This window comes from Syngnathus acus, chromosome 6 (assembly GCF_901709675.1).
Source record: "Syngnathus acus chromosome 6, fSynAcu1.2, whole genome shotgun sequence".
In the NCBI taxonomy this organism is placed as follows: domain Eukaryota; kingdom Metazoa; phylum Chordata; class Actinopteri; order Syngnathiformes; family Syngnathidae; genus Syngnathus; species Syngnathus acus.
Window position 1 is genome coordinate 15,776,072 of NC_051092.1, and position 12,209 is coordinate 15,788,280.

General features: G+C 46.8%; 1 protein-coding gene across 3 annotated transcripts in view; it reads right to left on the reverse strand.

Annotated features, from left to right (window-relative positions):
- Window positions 1–359: 359 nt before the first annotated feature.
- Window positions 360–12,209, reverse strand: part of LOC119123981 (1-phosphatidylinositol 4,5-bisphosphate phosphodiesterase gamma-2-like) — a 168,650-nt gene continuing 156,800 nt past the window's right edge. For 2 of the 3 annotated variants that reach the window (XM_037253489.1, XM_037253488.1), the window contains 3 exons: window positions 7,574–7,662; window positions 7,329–7,501; window positions 360–1,017 (listed from right to left, as the gene is read on the reverse strand). In XM_037253489.1, coding sequence (XP_037109384.1) covers window positions 975–1,017; window positions 7,329–7,501; window positions 7,574–7,662 — 305 coding nt within the window. In that variant the 3' untranslated portion in view covers window positions 360–974. Of the gene's footprint in view, window positions 1,018–7,328; window positions 7,502–7,573; window positions 7,663–12,209 lie in introns of those variants that run through there. The other variant, XR_005098154.1, reaches the window with a different exon arrangement.

Genomic DNA, 12,209 nt, shown 5'->3' on the forward strand with positions numbered 1-12,209 from the left:
GTCAATCAGGTGAAAATATCTTAGCACTTTGGTCTACTACTTTGGTAAGACAGACAAGCTAGGTAAATTATTACAGGTTACATTCCAACATAATCATACGATGAAGATATTCTGCAAACCCTAACAGTTTTATCACAGTAGATTGGTTTATTTACATTTCAAAAACCAGAAGTCATTCATTTACAAATGTGATTGCACTTTGGTTTACATATTTGTAATATTTGTGGATGCTTTGCTTCGGATGTTCTGATGAAGATGCAAAAATTCGCGAGGCTCCGGTTCGTATCTCGAAAAGTTCGTGAGTACAGGCGTTTGTAGAGGAACTACTGCAGCAAGAGTGAAGCAATTAGATAGCTTCATACTTTGATAGCGTGAGATGTTTAATGGCCACTCAATGGAGCAAAAACATATATATGCAGAAATGACTTTCTGTAACTTCCACTAACAACCAAGGCTAATTGCAGCTTTATCCAAAATTTGAATATCTTAGTCTCTCAGTGGAGATGTACACTATCACGTCAACATACAACATTTAAGGAGACTATGCATTAACTCAAATTAATAAAAAATTTAAATAAAAATTGAAAGTTTCCAGTCTCTTGTCTGTGACATGCTTTGGCCAAATTGCACATAAGAAAGCAAGAATGACAGCAAGAATGACAACAAATTTATGATCTTCTTTAAGTGACTTTGCACAATTAGCATTATTTAATGGTTTTACATATCGAAATTACTAACAAACTCTAAAACAAAAAATAAAGTAGGAAAAAACGAGAACCTGACACTGACTTGATAAGAGAAAATAAGATAGAAAAATAAACAACAATAACAGTGTGTCTGAATCGGTAAGCTTTGGAAATTAAAGGCAAGGCACAGATGTTTGGATTGAGATTTCGTGGGACTCATTGCAATTTCTTTTATTGTCAGTGTGTCTTCTTGTTATGCAGCAGGAGGAAGTGAGGTTTGCTCCATTCTCAGGAATAGAATGTACTGCTTTTTAGCTTCTTTTGTTTTGCTCTAGAAGATAAAAATATGGATTTAAACATATAGAAAAGATATGCTATTATTCAACCATATACAGTGCTGTGAAAACATGTTTGACCCATAACTGATCAAGGCTCGTAACAATTTTTTTTTTTGTGGAGCAGTTTTTCTACCCTCTGAAAACTTTCTAATGCGGAGAAATTCTTTGCCTGCTGGCCAAGTGGGATGCAGCTTTGGTAGTCCATCCATCCATCCATCCATCCATCCATCCATCCATCCATCCATCCATCCATCCATCCATCCATCCATCCATCTTCTTCCGCTTATCCGGGGTCGGGTCGCGGGGGCAGCAGCTTTAGGAGGGACTCACAGACTTCCCTCTCCCCAGCCACTTCATCTAGCTCATCTCGGGGGATCCCAAGGCGTTCTCAGGCCAGCTGAGAGACATAGTCTCTCCAGCGCGTCCTGGGTCGTCGACGGGGTCTCCTACTAGTGGGACATGCCTGGAAGACCTCCCCAGGGAGGCGCCCAGGAGGCATCCTGATGAGATGCCCGAGCCACCTCATCTGGCTCCTCTCAACGTGGAGGAGCAGCGACTCTACTCCGAGTCTCTACCGGATGACCGAGCTTCTCACCCTATCTCTAAGGGAGAGCCCGGACACCCGACGGAGAAAACCCATTTCGGCCGCTTGTATCCGGGATCTCGTTGTTTCGGTCACGACCCATAGCTCGTGACCATAGGTGAGGGTAGGAGCCGAGATCGACCGGTAAATTGAGAGCTTTGCCTTTTGGCTCAGCTCTCTCTTCACCACGACAAACTGGTACAGAGTCCGCATTACAGCCGACGCTGCACCGAGCCGCCTGTCGATCTCACGTTCCATTCTGCCCTCGCTCGTGAACAAGACCCCAAGATACTTGAACTCCTCCACTTGGGGCAGGATCTCATCCTCGATCCGGAGAGGGCATTCCACCCTTTTCCGACCGAGGACCATGGACTCGGATTTGGAGCTGTTGACCCTCATCCTGACCACTTCACACTCGGCTGCGAACTGCTCCAGTGAGAGCAGGAGACCACGGCTTGAGGAAGCCAACAGCACTACGTCGTCTGCAAAAAGCAGAGACGCAATGCTGAGGTCCCCAAACCCGACACTCTCATCGCCTCGGCTGCGCCTAGAAATTCTGTCCATAAAAGTTATGAACAGAATCGGTGACAAAGGGCAGCCTTGGCGGAGCCCAACCCTCACTGGGAACAAATCCGACTTACTGCCGGAAATGCGGACCAAACTCTGGCATCGGTGATACAGGGACCGAAACCGCCCTTATCAGTTGGCTCGGCACCCTGTACTCCCGAAGCACCCTCCACAGAACTCCCAAGGGACATGTCGAACGCTTTCCCCAAGTCACAACAACACATGTGGACGGTTGAGCGAACTGCCTTGCCCCCTCAAGGATCCTGCCAAGGGTGTAGAGCTGGTCTACTGTTCCACGGCCAGGACGAAAGCCACACTGCTCCTCCTGAATCCGAGATTCGACCATCCCGACGGACCCTCCTCTCCAGCACCCCTGAATAGACCTGAGGAGGGAGGCTGAGGAGTGTGATTCCTCTGTAGTTTGAAACCACCACCCCAGTCTGCCAATCCAGAGGCACCATCCCTGATGTCCCACAACCATCCAGAGCCTTTAAGAATTCCGGGGCGATCTCATCCACCCCTGGGGCCTTGCCCCCCGAGGAGTTTTTTAGCTGCCTCAGTGACTTCAACCCCCAGAGATTGGAGAGTCCACCTCAGAGTCTCCAGGCCCTGCTTCCACAATGGAAGACGTGTTGGTGGAATTGAGGAGGTCTTCGAAGTATTTTTCCCACCGACTCACGACGTCCCGAGTCGAGGTCAGCAGCACGCCATCTCCATTGTAAACAGTGTTGACGGTGCACTGCTTCCCCCTCCTGAGACGCTGGATGGTTGGACCAGAATATCCTCAAAAGCATCCGCGAAGTCATCCTCCATGGCCTCGCCAAACTCCTCCCACACCCGGGTTTTTGCCTCATCAATCGCCGAAGCCGCAATTCCGCTTGCCCATCCGGTACCTGTCGGCTGCCTCCGGAGTCCCACAGGCCAAAACGGCCTGATAGGACTCCTTCTTCAGCTTGACGGCATCCCTTACCCGCCAGTGTCCAACAGCGGGTTCGGGGATTGCCGCCACGACAGGCACCGACTCCTTTACAGCCACAGCTCCGGTCGGCTGCCTCAACAATGGAGGGACGGAACATGGTCCACCTCGGACTCAATGTCCCCGCCTCCTCCGGGACGTGGAAAAGCTCTGCCCAGAGGTGGGAGTTGAAGCTCTTCCGGAGACAGGGGATTCTGCCAGACGTTCCCAGCAGACCCTCACAGTGCGTTTGGGTCTGCCAGGTCGGACCGGCATCTTCCCCCACCATCGGAGCCAACCCACCACCAGGTGGTGATCAGTAGACAGCTCCGCCCCTCTCTTCACCCAAGTGTCCAAAACATGCGGCCGCAAATGCGGATGACACGACTACAAAGTCGCTCATCGAACTGCAGCCTAGGGTGTCCCGGTGCCAAGTGCACACATGGACACCCTTATGTTTGAACATGGTGTTCATTATTGACAATCCCTGTCGAGCACAGAAGTCCAACAATAGAACACCGCTCGGGTTCAGGTCGGGGGGGGCGTTCCTTCCAATCACGCTCTTCCAGGTCTCACTGTCATTGTCCATGTGAGCATTGAAGTCACCCAGTAGAACGATAGAGTCTCCAGAATAAGAATAAGAAGGAGCGCTCTCCAGTACTTCTTCTAAGGATCCCAAAAAGGGTGGGTACTCTGAGCTGCTGTTCGGTGCATAGAAACAAAAAACAGTCAGGGACCCGTCCCCCCACCCGAAGGCGGAGGGAGGCTACTCTCTTGTTCACCGGGTGTGAACCACAATGTGCAGGCGCCCAGCCGGGGGCAATAAGTATGCCCACACCTGCTCGACGCCTCTCACCGTGGGTAACTCCAGAGTGGAAGAGAGTCCAGCCCTCTCGAGAGGTCTTGTACCAGAGCCCAAAACTATGTGTGGAGGCAAGTCCGACTATGTCTATTCAGAACTTTTCTGCCTCACAAACCAGCTCGGGCTCCTTTCCAGCCAGAGAGGTGACAATCCATGTCCCAAGAGCCAGCTTCTGCAGCCGGGGATCGGACCACCAAGGTCCCCGCCTTTGGCCGCCGCCCAGCTTGCTTTGCACCCGACCCCTTTGGCCCCTTCTACAGGTGGTGAGCCCATGGGAAGGGGGACCCACGATTTCTTTTCGGGCTGTGCTCGCCCGGGCCCCATGGGCGAAGGCCCGGCCACCAGACGCTCGCCTTCGAGCCCCACCTCAGGCCTGGCTCCAGAGGAGGGCCCCGGTGACCCGCGTCCGGGCGAGGGAAAAACTAGGTCCATATATTTCATTCATCATAAGAGGTCTTCTGAGCCGTGCTTTGTCCGGCCCCTCACCTAGGACCATTTTGCCACGGGTGACCCTACCAGGAGCATAAAGCCCCAGACAACATGGCTCCTAGGATCATAGGGGCACGCAAACCCCTCCACCACGATAAGGTGACGACTCAGCTTCGGTAGTAGCAGAGGCAAAAAGTCGGGCATGGGAAGCGTTAGATGACTTTGTGGAAATTCTGGTCCGTCCACAATCTGGCATCTCAGGCGGGGAAAGCATTGTACCTTTAACACTGTGTATGGGATACTGCTGACCTCGACTCGGGAAGTCGTGAGTCAATGGGGAGAATACTTTGAAGACATCCGCAATTCCTCCAAGTCGGTGAATTGTGTGTCGCCTTCGATTGAGAAAGCAGAGCCTGGAGACTCTGAGCTAGACTCGTCTATCTCTGGGGTTGAAGTCATCAAGGCAGTTAAAATTTTCCTCCGTGACAGGGCCCCGGGGGTGGATGAGACACGCCCGGAGTTCCTAAAGGCTCTGGCTGTTGTGTGTTGCGAGAAGATTACTTCAAAGACCTCCTCAATTCCACACAAATGCTTTCCTTGGGGAAGCAGAGCCTGGAGACTCTGAGTTGGGCTTTCCAATCTCTGGGGTTGAAGTCACTGAGGTGGTTAAAAAACTCATTGGTGGCAAAGCCCCAGGGGGTGGATGTGATTTGCCCAGAGTTTCTAAAGTTTCTGTATGTTGTGTGGCTGTCCTGGTTGAAAGGCTTCTACAACATTGCATGGACATCAGGGACAGATATCAGGGACAGTACTTCTAGATTGGCAGACCGGGGTGGTGGTTCCGTTTTAAGAAGTGGGCCAGATGGGTGTTCAAGTTACAGGAGACTCACACTCTGCGGCCTCCCTGGTAAGGTCTATTCAGTATTGAAGAGGGCCCATCTGGAGTTCAAATCTCAAATTCAGGTGGAATAGTGGCATTCATCCCGGTCATGAAACAGTGTACACAGCGGACGCTGTACTGGTCTGTCGTGGTGTAGAAAGAGCTTAGCCAAATTGCAAAGCTCTCGATTTACCGGTCAATCTTCTTTCCTGCCCTCAGCTATGGTCAGGAGCTATGGGTCATGACCGAAAGAACATGATCCCAGATACAAGCGGCCAAAATGAGTTCTCTCCGCAGGATGTCTGGGCTCACCCTTAGAGATAGGGTGATAAACTCAGTAATCTGGGAGGGGCTTGGACCTGAGCTGCTGTTCCATTGCGTAGAGAGGGGCCAGATTAGGTGGTTTAGGCATCTTATTAGGATGCTTCCTGGACACCTTGCTGAACTTGTTCCAGGAATGTCTCAGTGGCAGGAGACCCAGAGGACGACCCAGGACACGCTAGAGAGGCTATGTCTGCCTTCCGGCCTGGGCACGCCTTGGGCTTCTCCGAGATGAACTGGACAAATTGGCTTGGGAGAGGGAAGTCTGCGACAAGTATTGTCAAAGCTGACAGGTATGAAGTGTTGCCTCATTAATATGTATATGCATACGTATTAATGCTTCTGACGTTAATAACTTAGTTCTAAGGTCAATGCTTTACATTTTACCAGCTCAGTGGCCTAGTGGTAGAGTGTCCGCCCTGAGACTGGAAGGTTGTGGGTTCAAACCCCGGCCGGGTCATACCAAAGACTATAAAAATGGGACCCATTGCCTCCCTGCTTGGCACTCAGCATTAAGGGTTGGAATTGGGGGGTTAGATCACCAACTGATTCCCGAGCGCGGCACCGCTGCTGCTCACTGCTCCCCTCTCCCCCAGGGGATGGATTAAAATCACACGGGGATGGGTTAAATGCAGAGGACAAATTTCACCACACCCAGGTGTGTGTGTGACGATCATTGGGACTTTAATCTTTAATCTTTATTTTATTTTCAATCCAATAATGTTAAATGATTTCACCATTAGAACAAGTAACTTTGTACTTCTTGCTGAAATGCGTGGGCAAGAAGTGAAGAAAGGCATTGAATGTTCAGTGCACACAAGAAGTAACATAAGCCAATGAGACTGGCAGTTATTTAAATGTTCTTGGTACGTTTGTGATCACCGTCTCATTACACTCTTAAAATAGATTTCAATCACTCTGTTCATCTGCTGTTCTTTCATTCATAATTTATTTAGATTATGGTTTAATATTGATATTTTGTAATTAATTAAGCTGAAATCCATCATGGACAACACCTCTCACCCCCTCCATGACATTGTGCGGTCCCTGAGCATCTTCTTTAGCAGTAGACTATTACACCCATGGTGTAGGAAGGAAAGATTCCGCAGGTCCTTCATTCCCACTGCTGTCAGACTCTACAACATGCGTGGCGCCTGATAAATTGTGTTTCGTCTCTACCACTACTAGTGGCACTTGTCTTTGTCCTTGTCTGTTATTTATCCTTTTTTAAATTTGGCACTTGTATTCTTGCGCTCTTGTATGCTGCTGTGACAAGTAAATTTCCCCGCTGTGGGATGAATAAAGTTCTATCATCATCATCATCATCTTAATTAACTTTATCAGACAGCTACTATTTGAGTAATTTCATAATTTAACAAATATGATGGTAATCAGATTTGGGTAGTGCCAGGGAAATTGGACTCAGCTTTCTAAAATCTGTGGTATCATTTTAACTCAAGAGGGGCAATCATTTTTGCATGTAAGGCCCTTTATGAGTAAATTAGTCAACAGAAATTATACTAAGGTTGTTTTTGTGAGATATCAAAATTGGCATCATGACGTGAACATTTAAGTGTAATAAATATGCATAAAAAACAAAACAAAGAAATGTGAGAAATATGCACCAAAACAAAACAAAGAAATCAGGATGGGGAGAATACTTTTTCACTGCACTGTAAATTTTCCTTTGATATGAAAAAGGCTTACCTGTTCTCACTTGTGCTGCATTCTCTAACAAAATGATTTGATGTGGAAGGTTCGTAAGGGGCGGGGGAAAGTTTAATGTTTGTGTGTGTATTGTACAGGAGTCCTTCTGAGCTGAACTCTGCTTGTTTTTTTCTCAGTTGATTGGAGGAGAAATACAGTTCTTCTTCTGTGTTCTGAGAAACATGAAAGGATAAAGACAGTATTTCAAGTAGGTTTGTGTACTCTGATATCATTTGTGTACTCACCTCTGGCTGTAGTACTTGTATGTCAACTAAAAGAGAGGCTAATTCTAAGTTTTCATTGTAGCCGTTCTTTAGAGGCACAGAGCGGTAACCTTAAAAAAGAAAAACGTTAAATCAGATTTGATAAAACCTTCAGATACACACTTTGAGTTCCTAAAACTTAAAAACTGAGTTTTTTTGTTTGTTTTTAAACAGTGTCCCACAGATTTAGGTACAGTCAGTTGTTCAAACAAAGGCAGTGTAAATAATTGAAAACACTAATAGAGGAGCGTTCTCACTGGTCTCATCCTGAGACCCCCGATCTCCCACAAAGACCCACCAAAACCCAGGGCGGGTCAGGGTGGAGATTGCTCTAAAAAGTTAGGAAGTTCCTTTTCAAAAGAAGTCATTGATTCGCAAACCTGCTCCGGAAAGGAAGCCTTGTACAAGAATCTCAAGAATGTGTTATTCCATACACACTAAATATGTCTAGGTTGCTTTAAGTCAAAGGTATGGTGAGTAAAAGTCTTCTTCATTTTAAGTAGTGTTGTGGCAGACATTAGAACAGGCCTCTCACCCTGCAGGCACATGGTGGGGGCATGTTTCTATTTATGTTTTTTGTGACACAATATGTGCTTTTAACTTTCATGTTGTTCATTATCTTGTTGGCAGTCTTGGATTAAAAATGTTTACAAATTCAGATGTGTGTGTTTCATACTGCCTCATTGGTGACCCCGACGTGATGTGATAAACTCATTTACGCTTTTTGAATTACTGTGCATGCCTTTTGGACTAAAGAGGGTGCCACATACTTTTTCAAGGTTGATGGACTCTGTGTTACATGATCTCAACTTTGTATTTGTCTATCTCAACAACATTCTGTAGCCCAGTCCCTCACCAGAGGAACATCTGTCACACTTAATGCAAGTTTTCAAGCACCTTGATCCACACAGCCTTATTGTAATCCCAGCCAAGTGTCACTTTGGTCTGCCTGTAATGTGTAATCAACTTTTTGGGCCACTGAATGTCAGCCTAGGGTGCGGTCCTGTTGTCCGCTAAAGTGCAGGCAGTGGTGGACTTTCCCGTCCTGCCTCAGTTTAGGTGCTGCAGGAGTTTTTGGAGATGGCTAATTTTCATAACTGGTTCCTTCCCCCTGCAATTGACTGGCAACCGGTTCAGGGTGTCCCCCGCCTACTGCCCGATGACCGCTGGAATAGGCTCCAGCACGCCCGCAACCCCCGTGGGGACAAGCGGTATAGAAAATGGATGAATGGATGCTTCCTTCCCCACGCAGCCCACCTTCTGCAGCCTCTATACGGTGCTTTGAAAAAAAGAAAGGCTACTGACCCGGTCGAGTGGTTTCCGCAGCGGGGACGAGCTTTTCAACAGGGTAAGGACGCCCTCGCAAATACAGATCTCTTCACCCACCTAATGTCTACGGCGGTGATGGCTTTAACGACCGACACGTCTGATGTTGCTGTTAGTACGGTAATTGAGCAGCTGGTAGCCAGTGTGTGACAGCTCCTTGCGTTTTTTAGTTACAGGCTGCAAGAGAAACAACACGAGTACAGTGATACATCTACTTACAAACGCCTATACTTACGAAGATACCGTACTTTTCGGACTATAAATCGCAGTTTTTTTCATAGTTTGGGTGGGGGGGCGACTTATACTGAGGAGCGACTTATATCAAAGTCAAAGTCAAAGTCTGCTTTATTGTCAATCTCTTCACATGCCAAGACACACAAAGAAATCGAAATTACGTTTCCACTATCCCACGGTGACAAGACATAGTACACGACGTACATACATGCAAACAACACAAAATAAAAACAAGAAGGCACAAACAATGAATAATAAGAGTGATGAATAAATAATAAATAAACAAATAACACAATAAATAAGAGGAGCAAAACGGAGCAAGTGTGCATACAGCAGACAGTCAGAATATAGCGCAAAAGTACAGGACGCTACGCAGAAGGGGGGAGAGAGTTCAGGATCCTAACAGCCTGGAGTATGAAGCTGTTGGTGAGTCTGGTGGTGCGGGAGCGCAGGCTCCTGTACCTCTTCCCAGAGGGCAGAAGATCGAACAAAGAGTGAGCGGGGTGACTCACATCACTCACAATCGTGGTCACCTTGCGGGTGAGATGGGAGGTGTAAATGTCCTTCAAGGAGGGGAGTGAAGCACCAATAATATGTGAATTATATGTGTTATATGTGAATCTTTTCAGGGAATTTTCAAAATTAAAAAAAAAAAAAAAAAAAAAGGTGATAAACGAACCACGATGTAGCAAGGGATTACTGTAATTTGAATTTCAAGTGACGTCAGCAGCGCGGCTTTGTTTGTAAGTGACACGGAGGACGAAGAATTTGAAGGATTTAATGATTTGGAGTGACACAGAAGGTTTGAAAAACTATTATGGCTTTTATGCACGCCCGGTCCTACTCCACAAAGCTCTCTTTCACCTCCGTGGATGGAAGTCGGGGGCCGGCGCTCGGCCGGGTGGCTGTCCGGGGACGGTGGATGGGGCTCGGACATGGCTTTTACGCACGCCCGGTCCTACTCTACGGAGCTCTCTTTCACCTCCGTGGATGAAAGTCGGGGGCCGGTGCTTGGCTGGGTGGCTGTCCGGGGACGGTGGATGGGGCTCGGACATGGCTTTTACGCACGCCCGGTCCTATTCTATGGAGCTCTCTTCCACCTCCGTGGCTGGAAGTGCCACCTCCGGGGATGGAAGTCCACACCGCCACACGGCTGGAAGTTGACGCCGGTGCTTGGGGCCGTGTGGTGGTGAACTATTTATGTTATAGTTATTTGATATATTTTATTTCGTGTAGCAACTTGTATATGTTTTTATCGTTACAGTTCAGTGGCTGTTGGCTCATTGAACTCTTGTTTTGTTAAATAAAGAGCCGTTTACCAAACCCACGTCTTTCCTTGTACTTTGTTAACGCTACAATATAGTTATATACTAGATCTGTGGAATAACGACGAGGCTGACGTCAGGGTGCACGCGCGGCGTTGTTGACAAAGGACGAGGAATTTGATCGATGGATTTAATCATTTGGAGTGACACAGATGGTTTGATATTATTATTGCTTATATAATAGTTATTTGATATATAATTTATATATCGTTATATGGGCCTGTGGAATATTTTGAAGTGCAAGCGCCGTCAGCGGCGCGCACCCATTGTTGACATAAAGGACGATCGATGGATTTAATTAATTGGAGTGACACAGATGGTTTTATAAACGTTTTATTTATGTAATAGTTATTTGAATAACTCTGAATGTTACGCCAGGCCCGTTCTCAGCATACCTATCGTTTAGCCTGTTGTTGCTCGTTCATGTCTGTTCTTGGTGTTGGATTTTGTCGAATAAATTTCCCCCAAAATGCGACGTATACTCCGGAGCGACTTATACGTATGTTTTTTTTTTCACGTTATTGTGCATTTTATGGCTAATGCGACTTATATTCCGGAGCGACTTTTAGTCTGAAAAATACGGTAAGAAAGATAAGATTGAGATACGAACCGGAGTCTCGCAATTATTTTGCATCTACCGTGATTTTCCATGCATAATGCGCAAAATTTAACTAATTTACTGTCCTAAAATCTGGGGTGCGCATTATGCATGGGTACAACAATTTTTGAAGAAAATCTCCCTCGAAATAAAACTTGAAATCACCTTTCTTCTTGTTTGTTGTCAATCGCGCATCGCATTCAGCCATCCTGCCCAACACAGTCAGTAAAATTCATAATTGACGACACATCGTTTGATGCGATGGTGCAATCCTTGATGGTGTGTTATTGTCAAATACTGTTTGTTTTTTAATCTCCATCGCAGACCGGATATCATACGGAGGCCGCCATGACAGTATGCGCAGAACGGATGCGCAAGACACGTCAATCGCGCATCGCATTCAGCCATCCTGCCCAACACACTTAGTCAGTAAAATTCATAATTGACGACACATCGTTTGATGCGATGGTGCAATCCTTGATGGTGTGTTATTGTCAAATATTGTTTGTTTTTTAATCTCCATCGCAGACCGGATATCATACGGAGGCCGCCATGACAGTATGCGCAGAACGGATGCGCAAGACACGTCAATCGCGCATCGCATTCAGCCATCCTGCCCAACACACTTAGTCAGTAAAATTCATAATTGACGACACATCGTTTGATGCGATGGTGCAATCCTTGATGGTGTGTTATTGTCAAATATTGTTTGTTTTTTAATCTCCATCGCAGACCGGATATCATACGGAGGCCGCCATGACAGTATGCGCAGAACGGATGCGCAAGACACGTCAATCGCGCATCGCATTCAGCCATCCTGCCCAACACACTTAGTCAGTAAAATTCATAATTGACGACACATCGTTTGATGCGATGGTGCAATCCTTGATGGTGTGTTATTGTCAAATATTGTTTGTTTTTTAATCTCCATCGCAGACCGGATATCATACGGAGGCCGCCATGACAGTATGCGCAGAACGGATGCGCAAGACACGTCAGCTATATAAAGAGCGAGAGTTCAGTTCTCTACCTATTAGTTTCAATTCACAGTTTAATTAGCAGTTTCAATCAGCAAATAACAAAATGCGTATTACAGGTAATATTTTATTTCACAACACTTTGCCTTGTTCCTTTC